The 23,141-nt window shown below is 43.8% G+C and overlaps 1 protein-coding gene across 1 annotated transcript in view; it reads right to left on the bottom strand.

Annotated features, from left to right (window-relative positions):
- Nucleotides 1–1,473: 1,473 nt before the first annotated feature.
- Nucleotides 1,474–23,141, bottom strand: part of rars1 (arginyl-tRNA synthetase 1) — a 32,944-nt gene continuing 11,276 nt past the window's right edge. Inside the window, exons 5-15 of the mRNA XM_029700371.1 lie at nucleotides 17,817–17,917; nucleotides 17,573–17,694; nucleotides 17,096–17,216; nucleotides 16,711–16,840; nucleotides 15,913–16,017; nucleotides 14,785–14,963; nucleotides 14,130–14,239; nucleotides 13,283–13,388; nucleotides 12,165–12,337; nucleotides 8,499–8,746; nucleotides 1,474–1,721 (exon numbers count right to left, since the gene is read on the bottom strand). Of these exons, the coding sequence (XP_029556231.1) occupies nucleotides 1,612–1,721; nucleotides 8,499–8,746; nucleotides 12,165–12,337; nucleotides 13,283–13,388; nucleotides 14,130–14,239; nucleotides 14,785–14,963; nucleotides 15,913–16,017; nucleotides 16,711–16,840; nucleotides 17,096–17,216; nucleotides 17,573–17,694; nucleotides 17,817–17,917 (1,505 nt within the window). The 3' untranslated portion in view covers nucleotides 1,474–1,611. The remainder of the gene's footprint in view (nucleotides 1,722–8,498; nucleotides 8,747–12,164; nucleotides 12,338–13,282; nucleotides 13,389–14,129; nucleotides 14,240–14,784; nucleotides 14,964–15,912; nucleotides 16,018–16,710; nucleotides 16,841–17,095; nucleotides 17,217–17,572; nucleotides 17,695–17,816; nucleotides 17,918–23,141) is intronic.

Genomic DNA, 23,141 nt, shown 5'->3' with positions numbered 1-23,141 from the left:
TTAGCCGACAGAGAAAACAATGTTGGTTTTGGGGCTATTCAGGCTAGTCCAACTTCATTTGAGAGGCTAATGAGTATAGTTGAAGGCCACAACTCTAAGAAGTATGCAACCACATGCTGTGTCAAACTCAATGAAACCCTGGCATGGGGCAAAAGTCCTCACACAGTAGTGAGTGAAGTAGAAAGCCATGGTGGACACCCTATGCTCCAATGGATCTGAAAGTACCAACTATGTAAAGCCAGTTAAGGCACAAGCTGTGCGAAGTCTTAGATGCTCCTTGTTAATTGAACCTGCACAGAAAATATGGTATTTTAGCCAACAATGTAGCTCCAACCATAACAGCATGGGCTATTTGGCATCGAAAGACAAACCAATTAGTCTTCTTGCTATTTCTCCTTCCCCTTGTTATCATGTGTAATTTAGAACTTCAGTCTGGTGTAATCGATATCTGTGGGTCCACGGCTACCTGTGAAATTAGTTAATAATATGCAATGGTCCATTTAGCTGGGCTAATCAATTCCATTAATCACACAGCTGATTACCAGGATGGGACAAGGCATTCACATCACTGGTGTTCATTTAACCTTGGCATGTATGGAAATAACCAGGGTGAGGATCTACTACCACTGTCACCGGGGAGAACAACGGTTGTCCCCAAGTCTCTCTGTTGCCGGATAAACACTACAGGGAAAACCGAGCCTAGCCAAGCCAAGCCAAACTGTACTGGGCTGGCCTGGTTGTGGATACACCATTGTTGTTGGAACCATGCTGAAAAGGACAATGTGAAAATAAAAAAGAGCCAGCACAGTATGGTTTGGGTCAGCCATGTTGTGTGAATTAGGCATTTAAATCCCCACTGTATGAAAATTATGGAGTCTTTAACAAAACAAATATATAGCATTGAGTATTGACATGAAAGTGGATTGAAAAGTATGAAAAATATGATTCAAACACCATTGATTTGCAATATTTTTCAGGATAAGCAAGAGTCTTCACTTGGCTCTCTGTCCTCAATTGACCAATAACACAGGTGTCTGGGTTTCAAATATATAGACTTGGATGACAGATGGGATAGCTGGACTAAGACGACAGAAAACCTTCTCACTGTTGACTTCAAAGGCAAACATCCCAAAAATGATACTGAAATAGTCAAAATAATGTGCTCTATTTAAGTGTCACGCTTCAAGAACAAATGGATACGTTTAGCTACTTAAGCTCCCTTTTTTGGACATTTCCCTTCGCAATCTACAGTGTGCTGGATGTTTCTCTTGTATTTCATCTGAAATAGTGTTTAATGTTTTCCTACAATAAACCAAGATAAAATGTAACACAGCCATCTTGGACCCCATGTGCAATGATTGAGCTGTAGCCCAGGTCAGTATTGCTGTTTTGGCAGCCTCTCCAGCCATTCCTCAATCTCTAGGTAGGTATTCTGACATTTATATGGAGAAAGATGAGCATGTTGCCAGAGCATTTTTTTTTTACAAGCAGTATTTTTATTATTTTTTTGGTATACAGTAAAACCCCAGGTGACAATGGGTTGAAGAGTTTTTCCCCCTCCCCCCTTGTAGTCTGAGGAGTTGGGAGGAGGGCATGGTGATGTCACTGAGGTCACATCCTGGAGACAGGGTTGATGCCCAGGATATCGAAGCCTTTAGCCATGATGGCGGCAGTGGCGTCGCACAGGAGCATCCTCCACATGTTCACTTTCACCACCTCACCTGATGAGTGAGTGAGAGAGATGGGTAAACACATAGATCTTAGGTAATTTCATCCAATCAAATTCTGCTAAAATCACATAACATTGCTTAATAACAGAACAGTCACTAAATAGATGTGATGCTATGCAATATTCACAACTCAATGATCCATGGGGCATATTGCTACACGATGAGAAGATCCAATAGAAATTAAAGCCGCAAGCAGTGTTGACGGGGTTCAGCTGTGTGCCCATTGTGCCAGGACAAATTGGACACATTGCCCTGGGATGACCTACTTCTTTACTGTTTACCACACTTACCAAATCAGAACTCAAAATCAAACTGATCATGCAATAGAATATGCTTTTGATGCATTTTGGACCAGTTTCAATGATATTGACTTCTTTAAACATCTTCTCCAGAACCGCTGGACTGATCGGCAACATATTTGGAATATAGCATCTATGGATGCACATCTTTAAAAACGCACTATTTTCCAAGATGCCAACTGAAATAATGAATGTTTGCATGAATATTTTTCCTGTCCAACAGCACCACAATGTGGCCAAACTCAACCATACTTTACAGGTTAGCTAGACTCCTATCCTTGAGCATGTGTTCCAAATTTCATCACTGTGTCAAACAGATCAAGAGATATCAAAATGTGCCCGTTAGTGCCACCGTGTGGTCAATATAAAAGGTGCTTGTTTGTCGTTTTCCTTGTCCCACAAATCCAAATTGGTGTTTACAGTGCTGTCCCATCGCTGCAACTCAGGTACGGACTCGGGAGAGGTGAAGGTCGAGAGCCATGCATCCTCCAAAACACGACCCTGCCATGCCGCACTGCTTCTTAACACACTGCTTCGCTTAACCCGGAAGCCAGCCGCACCAATATGTGGGACAAGGACATCCCGGCAGGCCAAACCCTCCACTGATCCGGACGACGCTGGGCCAATTGTGCCTCATGGGTTTCACTGCGATGCAGTGCCTTAGACCGCTGCGCCACTCGCGATGCCCCAGTTATGCTGAATCTTGACAGTGTTTGCCACATGTACCAAGTTTTATTACACTACAAATATCCATGACTGATTTATAGGCATTTATGTGCGAGACCACGCCCATTTGAATGTTTATTGGTCAGTAGAGGACATGTTGTTTGACATACTAGCCTGGAAAATAGTACTTTGAGACACCTTGGTCCATAGATACCAGATATCAAGTTTTGTGCAAATCGGTCATTTGTTGCTAGAGTAGCAGCGTTTTAAGTGTTTTTCACAAAATTCCAAATGGTGGAAAATCCATCATGACGGACTTTATGGGTCCTTGAGGTAAATGTGTTTCTTGTGAGCAGAGAGATCTACATACTACTTTTCAGGACTCTAGCTCAAACGGGGTAAAGGGCGTGAGCTTTCAAAGTTGGCATTTTCAATCACTTGTTATAGCGCCACCACTGGCATGGCAATGCATGAGAGGGTGTAGCCCATGGTCTTTTACCATCATGCAAAGTTGGGCCGTCCTAGGCCTTACCATATCATGGGAATTTGCATGTTATTTTCCTTGGGGGAAGAACCCGGTATAATAATAATGAAAGCCAACAAATACAATATGGTTTCACCAGCTTCGCTGCTAAACCACTAATTAAGATAGTAATGAGGGGGAGAGGGCAAATTACACAGACGGGACATTAAGGACATGGACGCCATTGTAATTGACAAACAATACCATTTCCAAATTCATTTCCATTTACACTAACAAACAAGGCAACAGTAAACATGTCGTCCTCCACGAATGATGCAGCGCCCCCCCCCCCCCCCCCTTGGGCCAATTGAGATATCGGTTGCGAATAACAAATGTCAGTTAAAGTAATATATACTGAGTGAACAAAACATTATGAACACTTCATCCATGACAAACTGACCAGGTGAATCGAGGTGAAAATGATGATCCCTTATTGATGTCACTTGTTAAATCCACTTCAAATCAGTGTAGATGAAGGGGAGGATACGGGTTAAAGGATTTTTAAGCCTTGAGACAATTGAGACACGGTTGTGTATGTGTGCCATTCAGAGGGTGAATGGGCAAGACTAACTATTTAAGTGCCTAGGTACCAGTCTCTTTAGCTAATCCACTCCCTGTACTCCATGTCACGTGCCAAAGACTCTTTTGCAATGACAAGGAGTGGAATGTTAGCTAAAAAGAGACTGGTACTGAGACGAGAAGGCAGTCGGGAGGAGGCAAGATAAGGTGGGGCCATTCTAGCCAATGAGAGAGCAGATATTCTTGTGAACAACAGGCACAAAGTTGTTTTTCTCAGTTGGCAGGATGTCACATGTCCTCCTTTTCAGTACACTCATAACCACCTCAGCATTACTAAACTTCTACTCGATCAAATAAGCCAAGGGTAGCAAATAAGCCATTACATTTTTTGTTAACCAAATTCGACACTTCTCATTGAACTCCATACCAAAAATCCTTGTTTTGTGAAAAAAATTTAAAATAAAAAGCCACCTGCTGGAGAAGACAGATTTTGGCCAGAGATACCCCTCTCGCTTTGCATCTTCCTTTCTGGTGTGACTCACACATTTCAGTTAATTGCTCCCGCCTTGGGCCAATCATTGTAATTTTGTTAATTTTCTATGGAAAGACGTGTCATTCACCCAAGTTTCGTCAGAATTGTGTCTGTGCCGTCAGTTGGCTCTTTTAAACCCAGTTTAGCAAAGGTAGACAAAGGCAAATATATAGGGTGTTATTGAGAACCACCCATAGACTAGTCATGAAAGATTTCTATTGGTCTGTAGACTAACATTTGTATGGCTAAAACCCAATTGCCCTTCATTGTACTGTAACTTACTAACTGAAGGGTGGAAAACAAGCTGCCATATAACAAAATACAATGTTAAACGAAAAAGGTTAACTTTACACTCGTGTGAATTGGTCTATATGGATTGGGCTAAATGTAAATGTTTCTAAGAGAAGAAATATGAAATTCATAAACATGGTAGCAAGTAAAAGGGAACAGCTTATTATTTTCTTAAAACTGCATTGTTGGTTAAGAGCTTGTAAGAAAGCATTTCACGGTAAGGTCGACATCTGTTGTATTCGGCAAATGTGACAAATACAATTTGATTTGAGTTCGGATATTATGGGAAAATGATTCAACCAAAATTGAGGACACAACATTTCACCTGACAAGACTGAATCCAAACATCACTTTTGATTTTGTGCATTTTACATTTACTGTACTTTTTGCTGCCCCAAAAATCTGAAAATACTCTGGATAGGTATAGGTAAGTAACATAAGAATATTCCTGTAAAATGTGGAGTAGGTGCAACAAACAGTAAGACAAAAAAAATGACAAGCGTTTGAGTGAAATGACTAACTGGTGTCTCCAAGTGGCCACACACCACTATAAAGTGTACACAGTTCATAAGTCATTTCAATGCGCTTTTATGAATCAAAGAAGAGTCTTCAACTATAAGGTGCCTTTTTTTAGCTCTCCAAGCTATGCCGCTAAGGAACTAGAGCAAGCACACTATTTGTTAACCCTGCAATCACAATTACGATTGTTGTTTACGCAATCCAAAAACTGCCAATTTTTAACTGCAATCTGGGTCAGGTTGGCATAATTTGAAAGCTTGTTCTATTGCCTACATGACTAGCTAAGTAAAATATGAAATTACAGTGTTAGGCTTTCACAAAGCAATTCAATGAAATAGATCGTAATTTTGGTGCGAATAGAATGGAGTCATGAGTTGGGTTGCAAAGCTACCAGTAATTTACCAAAGTTACCGGAATATTCACTAATTTTGGTAATTAAAAGAAAACCTACGGCAATCTATCGTAACTTTGGTAATTTATACTTCAATAACTTAGTGTATTCTTATATAGTATTCATTTATTATAGCTGTGTCCAATTGCACCTAAATCAACCATTTATCGGATCATCAAGAACTTCAAGGAGAGCGGTTCAATTGTTGTGAAGAAGGCTTCAGGGCGCCCAAGAAAGTCCAGCAAGCGCCAGGACCGTCTCCTAAAGTTGATTCAGCTGCGGGATCGGGGCACCACCAGTACAGAACTTACTCGTGTCTCTGCACGCACAGTGAGGCGTGCACAGTGAGGGGAACAAAACATCAATATTTTGGGTCCATGGCCAGGAAACTCCCCAGACCTTAATCCCATTGAGAACTTCAATCCTCATGAGGCGGGTGGACCAACAAAAACCCACAAATTCTGAAAAACTCCAAGCATTGATTATGCAAGAATGGGCTGCCATCCATTAGGATGTGGCCCAGAAGTTAATTGACAGCATACCAGGGTAGATTGCAGAGGTCTTGAAAAAGAAGGGTCAACACTGCAAATAGTGACTTTTTGCATCAACTTCATGTATTTGTCAAAAGCCTTTGACACTTATGAAATGCTTGTAATTTTACTTCAGTATTCCATAGTAACATCTGACAAAAATATCTAAAGACACTGAGGCAGCAGACTTTCTGAAAAATAATATTTGTGTCATTTTCAAAACATTTGGCCACGACTGTACATGACCAAAAGAATGTGGACACCTGCTCATCTAACATATCATTCCAAAATGATGGGCATTAATATGGAGTTGGTCCCCCCTTTGCTGCTATAATACCCTCCACTCTTCTGGGAAGGCTTTCCACTAGATGTTGGAACATTGCTGCTGGAACTTCCATTCTGCCACAAGAGCATTAGTGAGGTCAGACAATTATGTTGGCCAATTAGACCTGGCTTGCAGCTGGCGTTCCAATTCATCCCAAAGGTGTTCGATGGGATTAAGGTCAGGGCTCTGTGTAGGCCTGTCAAGTTCTTCCATACCGATCACGACAATCCTTTTCTGTACGGACCTAGTTTTTGGGCATGGGGGCATTGTCATTTGAAAAAGGAAAGGGCTTTCCCCAAACTGTTGCCACAAAATTGGAAGCACAGCATCATCCAGAATGTCATTTTATGCTGTAGCGTGATGATTTCCCTTCACTGGAAGTAAGGGAAATCACAACACAACTCATTGGCTGAAACGCATTAAGGAAAGAAATTCCACAAATTAACATTTAACAAGGCATACCTGTTAATTGAAATGCCTTCCAGGTGACTACCTCATGAAGCTGGTTGAGAGAATGCCAAGCGTGTGCAAAGCTGTCATCAAGGCAAAGGGTGACTACCTTGAAGAATTTCAAATATAAAATATATTTTGATTTATATAACTTTTTTTTTTGTTACTACATGACCCCATGTGTTATTTCATAGTTTGTTCATATTTCATAGTGATCTTCACTATTATTCTAGTACAAATAAAGAAAAACCCTGGAATGAGTAGGTGTGTACAAACTTTTGACTGGTACTGTGTGTGTGTGTGTGTATGTATATAGTAAAATAAGTGTAAAAATGTATATGATATGTCATGCTGAAACCCTGGTATTAAACACCAATGATATTGACTAAGTTGAATGTTTATATTTAGGATCAGGTTTAAAGCTGTCATTCTATTTTAAAATCATTTTATATATTTTACATGTGATAAGGCCACACAGAGGGCCAGGGATAATTACAGACACCTGTGATAATCTGAAGTGCCCCAAAAGGCCACTAAATCCATGAAAGATACATAATTTCTGGAAGATTACTGGTCAACTTTGAAAGTTTCCAGTAATATACCCTTCCTTTGCAACCCTAGTCATGAGTGCATTCAGGTGCATGTTTCCGCTGTGAATTTTCTTCACAATAGACAAACATAGGCTAATTTTGTTCAGAACAACCCAAGGTATGACACCATGTCATCTTCTAACTGTACATCAAACATAGTGATCATGAACACTGAATATTACATGAGTTATATGATATGGAAATGTAAAGTGGACATTTGGACTTACGGTTGTTTGGCTTGCTTGTATGACTCATCTTTCAAAATACACAGAGTCCTCTTAATGTACAGCATTTCCCTCACTCAGACAAACAATGCTAAAGTTGCCCAATTAGAGGGAGGGATGGGGGCAACTTCTTGCTGCATGCGGTTTTCAAGTTCAGAACGGCTGTCAGTCAAAACCCATACAGAGCTGTGAAGTGGAGACCCTGAGCTATGACATCATTTATATAATGTATATAACTGCACTCCAATTTAGGCGCTTATCAGTGCTCAATTCTGCCATTTTCAACCGGGATATGGGTACGAGGTAAAGGGTAAAAATACTACTGTAAATAGTAATTACAGCGGCTGTCTGGGATCATTTAGAACAGTTATGGGAAATCATGGATCAATTCGGAATTGTATAGTTCTGTAATATACTTTAAGCACTTAATGTGATGCTTTGGCTAATGTGGCCTAGAATTCACACAGTTTGGTGGAGAGGAGGGCTAGCCTGAGCGCTAACTTGAGAGCAGCATGTTAAACTAATGCACTCTGATCTGCTAAACCCTGGGTAATAGGACTTAGCATTAGCGATGTGGCCCACAGTAGGGTAAATGCTAACAGATGCTAGTCGATCGGTTAACAACGATGCTTGCTCTCTGACACCACCCCTCTGTCTGGTGTTTGGGATTGTCCCTCGTGGGCTATTTAGGATTATATGAGACGACCAGAAGTCTGGGGCAGTGTATGAAAGCAATTACCAACTGGCAAAGCCAAGAAATATCTCAGATTTAGAACCAGCAAAGATATAGAACCAGCATTTAGTATGGATCAATGGATGGATGGATGAATAGATGAATGGAGACAGACTAATAGACTGATAGAAAAATGGACAACTTTCATTCTCTACCACCCCAGGGTCTCTCCCTACCGGTCTGGCGGTCCTTCTCGATGCAGTAGCAGCTGTCGTAGAATTCTGTGAAGGTGGTGGCCAGCTCGTACAGGTAGTCACACAGCGTGTGGAGAAGGAGGTCATCCAGGATCTTCTGCAGGATCTCAGGGAAGCGCATGAGACACTTGCCCAGCTTCCACTCCTTGTCGTGCTGCAGGAGCACATCCGTGGTCTCTGCTGCTTTACGGAGCGCCACCTCGTCGATGTTAGCCAGCCGGGCTATGGACCTTCAGATATAGATACAGGAGGGGAAGGGATATTAAGTTGAGTAAGATATTAATGTCAGATGTTTTTTTTTCTTATTTTATAAGGTGTGCATACTGTATATTGTGATAGCCAGCCTATGCAGTTTTCATATAAATACATAATAACAACACTTGTTAGGTGGGACCACAATGGACAAGATAATCACAGGTGATGCTGCTGGTCCAGACAGCTCAGTTGGTTGGCGCATCAATGGCTATCAAAAGAGGCTATATTGTGTAATCAAATGATCCCAGAACAATGTCTTTGTGTTATCTAACTAGCAATCTACAACCACAGATATACAAGATGAGCAGTATCCTGGGATTTCAAACATCCTGAGGTTTCAAACACAATGCTCAATCAAGCAAAATAATAAATCATGAATTTAAAAAAACAACTGGTAATCTACAAAATTAGCAAGGTGTGTGCGTACTAGGGGTGTAACAACAGTACACGTACCGAACCTTTCGGTACGGGGACCTCGGTTTGGTCCTCACTGTGAACCTGAATGAATACATTAAAAATATACACTAGGCCTACAGACTTAAGCCTACGCTGTGTTGTATGCCAATGCCTTGAGTAAATGAAATTATATTTCTCACATGCTTTGTGTGAACTAACAGTGAAATGCTTACTTACCGATCTGAGAAAACATTGTATGCTATTCTGATAAAAACAACTACAGCCTATGCGCACGTTGTAATAAAAATTTATATCTTAACTGGCACATTCCAAACTATCCTTTTGTGAGGTGCAGCGGGGAACTATACTGAACAAAAATATAAATGCAACAATGTCATAGATTTTACTGAGTTACAGTTAATATGAGGAAATCAGTTAATTGAAATAAGTATATTTAGGCCCTAATCTATGATTTTCAGATGACTGGGAATACAGATACGCATATGTTGGTCACAGATAACTTTAAAAAAAACAATGGGCCTCAGTATCTCGTCACGCTATTTTTGTGAATTAAAATTGCCATGGATAAAATGCAATTGAGTTTGTGGTCCGTAGCTTATGTCTGCCCATACCATAACCCCACCGTCACCATGGAGCACGCTGTTCAATGTTGACATGCGCAAACCGCTCGCCCATATGACGCCATACACGTGGTCTGTGGTTGTGAGGGCAGTTGGACCTCCTGACAAATTCTCTAAAACGACGTTGAAGGTGACTTATGGTAGAGAAATGAACATTAAATTCTCTGGCAACAGCTCTGGTGGACATTCCTGCAGTCAGCATGCCAATTGCACACTCCCTCAAAACTTCAAACATCTGTGGCACTGTGTTGTGAGACAAAACTGCACATTTTACAGTGGCCTTTTATGGTCACCAGCATAAGGTGCACCTGTGTAATGATCATGCTGTTTAATTAGCTTATTGATATGCCACACCTGTCAGGTGGATATATTATCTTGTCAAAGGAGAAATGCACACTATGTTAGACAAATAATATTTTTGTGCAGATGGAAAATGTTGGGAATCTTTTATTTCAGCTCATGAAACATGGGACCAACACTTTACATGCTGCGTTTATATTTTTGTTCTGTGTAGTTCTGTAAAATGGGGAGTGGTGGGGTGGATAAACCAGAATTGGAGGATCCTCCATCCTCGTTTAAATATCCAGTTCGAGAACATTTTGGCTTCCCAGTAGATTACAATGGCGATTGACAGAGTTGTGGACAAAACGTTAACAGTGTTTCGCCACTGCTCAACGAGAAGAGCATATGCAGCTGCCAACACCTCAATCATGTTGGCATATTTACGCCAGTATTCCTACCACCGCAGCAAGATGGAAACGCAAAGACAACAACTTAGTCTCCGCTCTGAATTCAAGCAGCCCTTCACAGCTGATTCTGAGAGAGAAAAAAGGATGATGCTGCAGCTCATACTTTTCATTAGAGTGGTGCATGTCTGTAGCTTGTTGTCGGTCAATCGCAAATCATCAGAGCAGCACCACAGTCATAGAATCGCCATGTGTGGCAAATCAAATCAAAGTTTATTTGTCACGTGCGCCGACTACAACAGGTGTAGACCTGACAGTGAAATGCTTACTTACAGGCTCCAACCAATAGTGCAAAAAAGGAATTAGGTGAACAAAAGGTAAGTAAAAAAAATAAAAACAACAGTAAAAAGACAGTGAAAAATAACAGTAGCGAGGCTATATATAGTAGCGAGGCTATATACAGACACCGGTTAGTCAGGCTGATTGAGGTAGTATGTACATGTAGATATGGCTAAAGTGACTATGCATGTATGATAAAAAGAGAGTAGCAGTAGCGTAAAAGAGGGGTTGGCGGATGATGGGTGGCGGGACAATGCAGATAACCCGGTTAGCCAATGTGCGGGAGCACTGGTTGGTCGGGCCAATTGAGGTAGTATGTACATGAATGTATAGTTAAAGTGACTATGCATATATGATAAACAGAGATTAGCAGCAGTGTAAAAGAGGGTTTGGGGGGACACACAATGCAAATAGTCTGGGTAGCCATTTGATCAAGCTAGGAGGCTATATAATCAACTGAAGATGGAATTAAAATGATGTAATTAAAGGTTAAATGAGGACAAAGACTACAAAGACCAAGAGCTAACAGGTAGGCTGCCAGTTAATAATCTGAATGGAGGTGTTATTTGTAACTGTAAAACAGGGAGAATTAGCCTAGCTAGTTTAGCTAACTAGCTTCCCTAGGTTTGCTGCAGTCGTAATCATAATGGATGATAAATAATCTAGCTATGACAAGCTAGAAATTAGTCTACTAGTGCGAATCGGATTGGTTGGTTGCCGTCTCTCCCTCCCTCCTTGCCCGTGTCACTCGCTCACAGTACACACACCGCAAGGCCCCTCTGCCTGCTAGAGCGGCACCGCTCCCTCCCTCACGCTTTATCAGCTCTGGTTAATAAAGTAAGTTACAAATTGACTTTTCTACTGCTTCCCTCACTGGGATCAGATCGGGTCTGGATCGACCAGGTCAATACGAAACGGGTCTTGTTGTGCTCGGGTCCTTTCAAAATGGGTCTTTATATTTAAAAATGTAATTAACTACAGTTACTGTTGGCATTTATTTTTCCCACTGTACCGAAACCGAACCGTGACTCCAAAACCACAATACGTACCGAACCATGAGTTTGGTGAACGAGTACTCCCCTAGTGTGTATGTGTATAACCCCCCCCCCCCCCCCAAGTGTGGGTCTGCCGCCACCTGTGAGTGCTCTATTGACTCAGTGTGTTACCATCGACCATCCTGGGCGAAACGTCTCTTCCCCTCCTTCTCTGTGTGCAGATCAATGGAGACAGACTGGGCGCATGGCCACTGAGCCCATAGTACGTTCAGGGGAGGGGAGAGAGAACCAGGGGAGGGGCAGGTTGTTGCTCCCTACAGCCCAGCGAAGGATCACCTGATGCGAGTAAAGGCGTAGAGCAGGTAGGCGGCCGTGTTGCCCCGGTCATCCAGCATCTTGTCGAAGGAGAACACGTAGTCGTTGATGCGGTTGTGGGACAGGTCGGCGTACTTGATGCAGCCGAACGCCACTGAGTGCTGGGCCTTGGTCAGCTCCTCTGTGCTCAGCACCTGAGTTAGACATGATCAGAGTTACAGGCAATCAGGCATGGGTTCAGTCCACTGGGCATCTGACACAGATCACAACTTGCTTCTGTGTGTCACAACGCATCTGAGACAGGTTGAAGTACTGTACTGCTATGAGTCTGACCTGTCATTTATGCCTTAAACCCCACTGGACACAGTCTAATTCCTCCAACATCCACGTCGAGTCCAATACCCTGTTAGGTATGGACAGGCTCACACCTAGAGAGAGTGGGGATGTGTGTAGATTGTGTTCTTTAGTATTGGTGTGTATAGGGTTTGTGTGCATTAGTGTGTTTTGAGCAGTATGGACGGTGTATTTAAATGAGGTTGGGACGAGAAGGTGGCAGGGTTGGGCGTGTGGCCAGCCCCGTGGTGCCATTGATGCCAACTACATAGGGCATGGGCGGTGGTACGCTTACTGCACTAACAAAACAATGATCTCAGAATAGATCTGAATTGGCTCCATCCGCCAGCATTTGCTAAATTTATTACGCCCCAGGGAGCAGGACGATTATACGCCTACTTACTTTTCTGCATAATTTAATGCAGCATGTGTAACTTTCGATATCCTTGACAATTATAGGCTTAGCGAAACCCTGTTTCAGAAGACCTCCTCTTGCGTCATAGACTGAAAGAAAAGAGGCGGCTGCAGTTGGCACGCAGGCAGACAGCTATGCCAGGTGGAAGCAGCGTGCGTTTCTGCCTTTGGAACATAAAGACTAGATAGAGACATCGTTCAGGCTGTAGAGATGACTATTCAGGCTGTAGTAATGATGTGTTTTACACTCTACTCACAATGTGTGTGTCCTGCAGGCTTTATTTGGATTATTAAGGCCTTGAAGAAGAATTGACTAGTAGAATCAGGAGGGAACTAGGATGAAACAAATGGCTACACGGTATTGATGGAAACACAGGCAGCATCTAGCTCACCTTGTCTCGGTCTTTCTCCTTGAGTTTGTCCATGGACCTCTTCAGGCCTTCGTCCAGCAGGTCCATCAGCCTCACCGTGTCCCCAGACCGAGTCTTAAACTTCTTCCTGAAGAGACAGACGGAAGGACAATACTCACTCAACACTTCAGGAACTCTTCCATTCCTTCACCATTAATCCAACATAACTGGATCTGTGAAAAAAGTGGTGGTCTTACATCGCTCTATCCAATCATGTTCAATAAGTAAAATCATGTTCAATTATTATGAGAAACGATGTGTGCTATTCCACTTTCTAGTATTTGACTGAGTGAACAGTGTTTGAACAGGGCTTCAGCTCCCTCTCAGCCCAACAGTGGAGTACCAGGCTCTAACCACAAACCACCACTTAGCTTGCTCCTCTCACCACCCCTCCAGCCTGCTTTATTAATGCACTGGGTGATATTGTCTGCTTAGGAACGAGACTCCTAGTAGTTATACACACACAACGTGTGACCAATGGGCCAATAGAGCAAATGAATGGACAAATAAAACCTAAGAGTGCTAATTCAATATGCTGATAGGCTGACGCAGCAGGTGGGTCAGTGGTCTCTTGGATGGCCCAGTGCAGTATATAGTGCTATGAATGCTTAAATAGGCATGTGTCTGTTGCCATCACGTGATTGTTGGCGTATGTCAATCTGTGTCGCGTTCATTAGACACCAAATGGAAGAAAACATACTAAAACAGGAGGGGCTCATTTGACTTGTCCAATAAGAAGCACTCATTTTAGTTTTCTGTAAACTTTTGTTGGTTTTTGTGCGCAAATGAATAGGACCCTGGAAAACTTCAGTAATTTGTAGACACTCACTTATCCTCTCCCAGCACCACTCCAAAGCCAGCATGCTCCACTCGTGTCACCTTGGGGTCGTACCAGCCAATCATCTGAGCCGCTGCAAACACCACCTGGAAGTGGGTGGACTGTAGTGAAAAAAACACACATACGCATAATTAACTACAGTCATGAATTGGGCACCAGTTAAATGTTTAGACCGAGTTTGACAGGCTAATAAGGATGGTTGCAAAACATTGCAAGTAAACTTAATGACTTCACATGTACGATCCACTCCAGTAGAACATTTTACAGCCTAAAAAAATAGAGTGAACACACAGACAAGCCAATCATTGTGGTGTTGAACTGCAGTGAGAGGGCAGTACTCTGGAGTCCTCTACTCATGCCTGTCTCTGGCAGTATCTTACTTCTCTCTCCGGCTCAGAGAAACCAAGACACAGACAGCTGACCCTGAGTGGATTACCTTTTTAGCAGGTGACACCGGTAGCGTCACACAGCAAGGACCTCAGAGGCACAACAGAGCAAGCCTGGTCTCAGATCTGTTTGTACTCTTGCCAACTCCAATGCTGTCATTGTAAAAGCCAAACATGTTTGGCATGACAGCAAAAAAACAGACTAGCACTCAGGCAATAATATAGGCACTCTCCCCTGCCTCCCTCAACTCCCTCCTCACCTGGCCGCTGTCCGTCACATAGATGATGATGTCTGCCTTCTCGTCAAAGAGCCGCTGGCGCAGGGCGGCCAGGTCTGAAGTGTCGTATGTGTAGCCCCCGTCAGACTTCACCACCGTCAGGGGGATCTGTTGGCCCGGGGCAAACACTATCTTACGTCCCTCGTCCATCTCCACCAGGCCTGGAGGGATGGAAGGAAGGAAGGGAAAGAAGGAAAGAAAGAATTGCTGAGTCAACAGTGCCCCCCTCTGGACACATACACACTACAGCAAACACTGTACAGTACAGCAGGAGTCCCAACTTTTTTCCCAGTTTAATTTGAGGGACCTAGGAAAATGTTGTTTTGAAGCTAATTTCCTGCAATTCTGCATAGTTTAGCAAGACTCAGGATATCTTTTAGGTAAGCTATACATATTCTCTTTTAGGGCTCCCGAGAGGCGCAGCGGTCTAAGGTACTGCATCTCAGTGCAAGAGGTGTCACTTCAGTCCTTGGTTCGCATCCAGGCTGTATCACATCCGGCCGTGATTGGGAGTCCCATAGGGCAGCTCACAATTGGCCCAGCGTTGTCCAGGTTTGGCCGGGGTAGGCCGTCATTGTAAATACGAATTTGTTCTTAACTGACTTGCCTAGTTAAATAAAGGTTCAATATATTTTTTTTTTATACAGAAAGTGAATAGATCAATTGATAGCGACAGAGTCAGACATTATATGAGATTACTTCCCAAGCAAAGTCACATTTCTTTGACTCCTCAACTTTAGAAGGTCATAGCTCAACTTTTGAATGTCAGAGAAACAATCCAAAGATATTCCTATGTGCATCAGGGCTGAGTCTTCCTCTGGCATTTTACCTTGTTTCTAGCCTAAAGCTTTGCGGATGTATGTGCTGTTTTAGATCGGTATAAACAACTGAATATTATTTTCTTTTTTTACCACTCAAATAAAGAAAGGTCCCATACCCCCCCACCGAAAAGTTGTCTCTCCCTATGGGGGTTGTGCCCCCTTGGTGGGAATCCCTGCAGTACAGCAACCCACCGGAGGCGAAGAGTACAATCTTAATATGAATAACATTAATATCAACTGAATGACAACATAAAGCCATCTTTGTTTTGCTTGATTTAAACTGACTGACCTTTGGCCTCAAACTCTTTGACCACGGCGATCATTTTCTCCTGATAGAAGGACTCTCCTCTCTCGATGATCTGGATGTCCAGACAGTTGTAGACCTTCTGGAATTCTACGTGACAAAAAGACAAGAGTTGGATCTGTGTTGGAGTTCAGTAGCAACACTAGGGGGAAATCAACACCAACTACATCGTATGTCTTTGGATGAGACACGAGAAAGTAAAGTCACTCGTTCAGGAAATGAAGAAGAAAGAAAAGGATGGAGCAACCCAAATGCCCTTCCTCAGCTGGGTCTCAGTGGGGACAAGTCTGCTGGCTAATGAAGGCATTGAGAACATAATGTCTCTCCCTCCATTCATCCCTCTCTCCCTGTCTGCCACATCAAGCTTTAAATCCTCCCAGAGATCACACAATATGGAGGGCTGTGACACCTCAGGCCTGCCATGCCCTTATCATACACGCCCACACACGCGTTCTCACACACACAACCCAATTAAACCGAACTGACAATAGAGCAGTCACCATGAAAACTCATCACCCCATGTGAACCCCCCATTTTGACGATGTCATAACTCCAATATGGCAAACGCCACAACTATCTGTCTGTCTGATTGTGACCTTTCATTAAAAGCTGAACTACTCTACTAGGCCAATATTTTTGTGAATTTACTTCTGATAATGTTATCTTTAGGACTCTAGCTACATTCGACTCTTCACAGGTCTAACTAACCCTTGAACAAAACGTAGCCTTTACTATAATTTCTTACTTTCATCACCCCTTCATCTATCCATTCACCGCACCCACCATTCCTGGAAACGTCACAGATGAGGTTCCATCCTTTGATGAAGGCTGGGTCTTTGCTCTGCAGCTTGACCACACACTGGTAGGCCCTCTTCTTAAAGTCCTCCTCCTCGTCAAAACGCTTCTTAGACTCCTGGCACACAGACAGACAGGGAGGAACCACTCATATCATCAGGGGAGACAATAGGTAACATATTTGATGACAGCTAGTGAGGAACAGTATGTAGTGTATGCCTAGGACAGTCTACACAACTCAACATTTGGCCAGAGGAAAGGACATGCCATTTCTGATGTCATTCCCTTTAAGTCTTTTTAAACGCATCACCTTCATCTGTAGTGGTCAACTTTAACCCATTTTTTTTATATTTTGTGTTTTGGGTGGACTCACTTTGTAGAATGCCTGCAGGTCTCCAATGGGAGGGGACACGGTCAGGTAGTTTGGGAACTTGTCCTGCAGGTGAGCGATGAGCATGCCAAACTGGGTGCCCCAGTCCCCCACATGATTCAGCCTAGGGAACACAACACAAACACATGCAGTGACAACATGGTAAACAAACAAACACAAAAAAACACAAAATACTGCAGGGCAGAGAGTCAAATAAACTAACTGAAATGTAGGGGTTGCTCTGGCTCTGTTAGTATTCATTTGTCTTAGTCATGGTATATTAGTGACTGACAACTGTTACAGCTGTTTGATAAGGTAACACAGAAACTCTACATACATTCATAGGTTATTATTGTTTAATTACTACATTTTAAGTAAATACCTGGTCATTTCTGTACCATAAAATAAAGTGATACCAGTACACTTCAAAAAAGATGAACTGAATTTATGTCTGTGTCACATTTTGACTGATTTACTGACCTCAAAACGTCGTAGCCTAGGAACTCAAACAGGCGACACATGCTGTCCCCGATGATGGTGGAGCGCAGGTGACCTACGTGCATCTCCTTGGCAATGTTTGGAGATGAGAAATCCACAACCACCTAGAAAACACACACACACACACGAGTCCTCCAATAGTTTTCATGGGACATATCAGATTCAAGCACATTTAAAAAGGGAAAAGGGCAACGGTTGGGTCCATAAAAGCAGGATGTTAGCCTACCTTCTTCTTGCTCTCTAAGGGAGGAGGTTGGACACCGTTGAGTAGCAGGTTGGTCAGCAGTTTGGACACAAACGATCTCTTAAGGTGAACATTGATGAACCCTGAGAGCACAAAAAGCTATGTAACACAACAGACAGAAGGAGCCAGACGTTTCACCTAGGGTGATCACATTTAAAGTGCGGGAAAAGAGAATGATTTTGCAGGACATCCGCGAGACAATGTAGCCTATATGACTTAAATAAATTGGCAACCCCCCCAAAAGAAGAATCCTCTTCCCGTTCATGGTGTAGTGCTAACTTTTTAGGTGCCGGAGCGCAATAAAATTGTACATTTGTCAAAGTCAGTACCAGTTGTTTGTACGACAGATGTGATATGGCCTATTGAATATCATTTTAGAATTTACAGTACCAGTCAAAACCAAAAGGTCACGCCGGTGACGTGACAACGTGGGAGGACGTGCCCTGCGGTTCATATACAACCGTACATCAGACCACACACTGCCTCTTATTTCTTCGCAACGTTGGCTTAGCGTTTCGTGTAAGTTGACTGCTCCGCGGCTCCCGTTTTTCAGATTGCATCTTCCCAAGTCCTGGTAGGGTAAGCTAAACTCTGTGTGAGTTGTGTTTACTGTCAGTCTGTCACCAACAGCATGTGACCTGTGGGTCAGAGTTTGAAATTCACCCCCCAAGGCTGTGTGAAAGCTCTTCCCTACCTATCCCTTTTATCGGAGGATATTGGGCTTCCTTGTCTTATGCCCGCCAGCTAGTGTGTGTTGGCCACCGTACTCCGGTGCTAACTTTGTCAAGATAACATCCACTGCTGTGCTTGTTATTGAGGCCACCAGGCACTAGTCATCCTTCGACTATATAAAACTTGAGCGGGTCAATCCCCTAGATAACCACATCTAGGAAGATTGTTAGCCTAGCCAGCTATTAAAACAGGATGAAAGAAACCGCACACTGCTCTTGATAGTATCACTGGTATTTAATAAGCTTACGTATCGGCCCAACGGCCTTCGAAAAAGCTCTGACGAAGGCCGTTGGGCCGATACGTAAGCTTATTAAATACCAGTGATACTATCAAGAGCAGTGTGCGGTTTCTTTCATCCTGTTTTAATTGCTTTAATTGTTGCCATGCACCTGCAACAAGACTGCTCAGATGTGCGAGTGCCTTTTGAATCTTGTAGCCTAGCCAGCTATAAAATGTGAGATTCAAATTGCCTCCCCCTGGTATTCCCTATCCATTGGTATTACTAGCATGCTACAAGCTAGCTAGTTTACCCACTCCACCTAGCTGCCAATGTGTTGTCAGCATGGCTTACCAAACAACGGGCATTTGTGCGTGTTTTGCATAAATAAGCCTCCTGCTCCAGCCCTGTGGTCACAGCTCTAAAATCCTTTTGCGGGTGCTGTACAGCTCCCGACAGATTATTGTAGCTCTCTACCCTTACTGTGTATTGTGGTAGCTGTTGTATACAGTCTCCAGTCATTATTATATTAGTTAATTGATGAATCAGTGTACTGCATAAGAAATGTTTTATATTTTATTTTCTTCACGAGAGAACACCGCATCACCTTGATGCTGTGCATGCATGGCTGCTCCTCTTGTGGAGCTGAACTACAAGTAGAAGATGGTCATGACCGGTGCCCCGCCTGCCTATGCGTTGACCACCAGCGTGAGGCCCTTTCTGACCCCTGCAATAACTGCGGCATCCAGCAGTTATTGCGAAGAAAGTGCAGCTAGCCAGAGTTGAGGGCCTGGTTTTTACAGATAATTTGCCAGCGTCCAGCTGGAAAGCCCACAAAACCGATGGAGCCCCCCCGGTAAAAGGTCAATTCCTTATCTTCTGAGATAGAGCAGCTAAAAACGCTTTTGCGTTCCTTCAAGCCCCCTGAGTCGGGACCCTCTAGCACACCCTCCAGAATGGGGGACGCAACAGAGGACTCAGACAGTCGGGATGATGACCTGCTGTCCACTCGGGCATCCAACCGGCACTTTAGTGACCAGGAAGACGACACGCCTAACACGGTGAAGGAGGTGTCAACCACTGTTGTGGATCCATTCAGTCTCAATGCTAAAGATGGGTCAGAGGAGTCATTCCGAGGCTCTGAAGAAAGCTCTGCCTCACTACGTGCGGTCCTGCATGCGACCTTAGCTAGGCTAGAGCTTGATAATCCTCAAGCCACAGCCCCTGCAGCTAACCCATTCTTTAAGAATGTATTTTTTATTTAACTAGGCAAGTCAGTTAAGAACAAATTCGTATTTACAATGACGGCCTACCAAAATGCCTCCTGCGGGGACGGGGGCCTGGGATAAAAAAAAATACAATATAAATATAGGACAAAAACACACATCACAACGAGACAACACTACATAAAGAGAGACCTAAGACAACAACATAGAAAGGCAGCAACACATGACAACACAGCATTGTAGCAACAACATGGTAGCAACACAAAACATGGTACAAACATTATTGGGCACAGTCAACAGCACAAAGGTCAAGAAGGTAGACAACAATACGTCACACAAAGCAGCCACAACTGTGTTGTGTGTCCATGACAGTCTTTGAATGAAGAGATTGCGATAAAACTGTCCAGTTTGAGTGTTTGTTCCAGTCGCTAGTTGCAGCGAAATCAAAAGAGGAGCAACCAGGGATGTGTGTGCTTTGGGGACATTTAACAGAATGTGACTAGCAGAATGGGTGTTGTATGTGGAGGATGAGGGCTACAGTAGATCTCTCAGATAGGGGGGAGTGAGGACTAAGAGGATTTTATAAAGAAGCATCAACCACTGGGTCTTGCGATGGGTATACAGAGATGGACAGTTTACAGAGGAGTATAGAGTGCAGTGATGTGGAGCATTGGTGGCAAATTTGATGGCCGAATGGTAAAGAACATCTAGCCGCTTGAGAGCAGCCTTACCTGCCAATCTATAAATTATGTCTCTAATCTAGCATAGATTAGAGACATCTGAATCAGGGTTAGTTTGGCAGCTGGGGTGAAAGAGGAGCGATTACAATAGAGGAAACCAAGTCTAGATTTAACTTTAGCCTGCAGCTTTGATATGTGCTGAGAGAAGGACAGTGCACCGTCTAGCCATACTCCCAAGTACTTGTATGAGGTGACTACCTCAAGCTCTAAAGCCTCAGAGGTAGTAATAACACCTGTGGGAAGACAGGCATTCTTCTTACCAAACCACATTACCTTTGTTTTGGAGGTGTTCAGAACAAGGTTAAGGATAGAGAAAGCTTGTTGGACACTAAAAAAGCTTTGTTGTAAAGCATTTAACACAAAATCTGGTGAGGGGCCAGCTGAGTATAAGACGACCATCTGTATATAAAAATGGATGAGAGAGCTTCCTACTGCATGAGCTATGTTGTTGGATGTAAATTGAGAAGAGCGTGGGGCCTAGGATTGAGCCTTGGGGTACTCCCTTAGTGACAGGCAGTGGCTGAGACAGCAGACAGCAGACTTTATACACTGCATTCTTTGAGAAGTAGTTAGCAAACCATGCCAAAGACCCTCAGAGACAATAATACTCCTTAGCTGGCCCACCGTATCAAAAGCTTTGGCCAAGTCAATAAAAATAGCAGCACAATATTCCTTAGAATCAAGGGCAATGGTGACATCATTGAGGACCTTTAAGGTTGCGGTGACACATCCATAACCTGAGCGGAAACCAGATTGCATACCCGAGAGAATACTAGACATCATACTAGACACACGTGAGCGCACTGGGTCTTACCGTGAACAAACAAAAAAAGCTACTTAACACCAAGCCAAAAGGTTACCTTTATTGGTATGGTTCTGAACTCCCGCACTATGAGGACATGTATAACACTTCAGCGCATGGACAGCATTCTTCTTCTAAAACAATTCCAGTTGAACGCGTTGGTGAAGGTACGAACGTTCCAACAACTGATGGGCATGCTCGCGGCGGCCACAGTGACACCATTAGACCTGCTTTCAATAAGGCCACTACAAGTGTGGTTCAACGACCTCCGCTTGGACCCCAAGAAGGACAGAAACACCTAAACACAGGTGACAAGGGAACACTAATCTGCTCTGCGGCCGTGGAGGAAGAGAGTCTACCTAACTACAGGTGTCGCTCTCGGAACAATTCCGGAAAGGCGGGAAGTAGTGACGACCGGTGCTACACTAACAGGCTGAGGAGCAGAGTGGCAACACAGGTCTGTATGGGGGAAGTGGTGCCCCAGACGGAGGAAAGCGCACATCAATGTGCTAGAACTTCAGACTGTTTACCTAACCCTGAATCCCTTTCTGCCTGTTCTCAAACACAAACATATCCTGATAAGATCAGACAATTCATTGACAGTGTTCCACATCAACCATCAAGAGAGAATAAGGTCTTTACTGTCCCTACAGGTGGCCCAACAACTCTTCGTATGGGCCCTACCACATCTGGCCTCCCAAAGAGTCATTAATCTCCCAGGCAAGGTGAACGAGGTGGCAGATTTGTCGCGACAGAAACCGCCCCTGGGGGAAATGGAGACTTTACCCAGAAATACTGAAGATATGGCAGTGGTTCGGAACAGCACACATGGACCTGCTCCCTCTACCAGAAAGAACCAGAATCCAAGAGCCCCCTGGGCATGAACGCCTTTACTCACACATGGCCAGAGGGCCTACTTAATGCTTTCTTTCCAACCCCCTGATCTTAGCAACGTTACACAGGGTATCTCAGGCTCAGCACAGGTTGCTGCTTGTAGCTCCCAGATGGCCAGCGAGACACTGGTTTCCAACCCTCCTCAGTCTTCTGGAGGGAGAACCATGGCAGCTCCCTCACAGACAGGACCTGCTCTCACAGTTGGATGGCAGGATATGGCATCCCAGACCAACTACAGCTATGGGTGTGGCTTCTGAAGAGCCCGACCCTCTACTGACCAGCTGCAATCCTGCTTTTATCGAGACGTTACAGAACGCCAAAGCCCCATCGACCAGGATGATGTACGCTGGAAGCTGTTTACCGAATGGTGCTCTACCAGGGCGGAGGAACCGGTGTCCTGCTCTGTACCTGTTATACTGAGCTTCCTTCGGAAACTATTGGACTCAGGTCGCTCTGCCTCTACCTTAAGGTTAGCCTCAGCCATATCGGCTAACCATTTACGCATCGATGGAAAATCAGCAGGGACCCACTACCTCATCTACCAATTCTTACAAGGTGTCCACCGGCTGCATCCCCCCAGGACCGCCTGCGTGGCATCCTGGAATCTGCCACTAGTATTGGAGGCCTTGACGAAACCTCCTTTCAAGCATACGGAGAAGCTGGACATAACATGGTTCTCTCTGAAAACGTCTTTCC

This window comes from Salmo trutta, chromosome 19 (assembly GCF_901001165.1).
Source record: "Salmo trutta chromosome 19, fSalTru1.1, whole genome shotgun sequence".
NCBI lineage: Eukaryota > Metazoa > Chordata > Actinopteri > Salmoniformes > Salmonidae > Salmo > Salmo trutta.
This window is presented reverse-complemented; position numbering and strand designations above follow the sequence as displayed.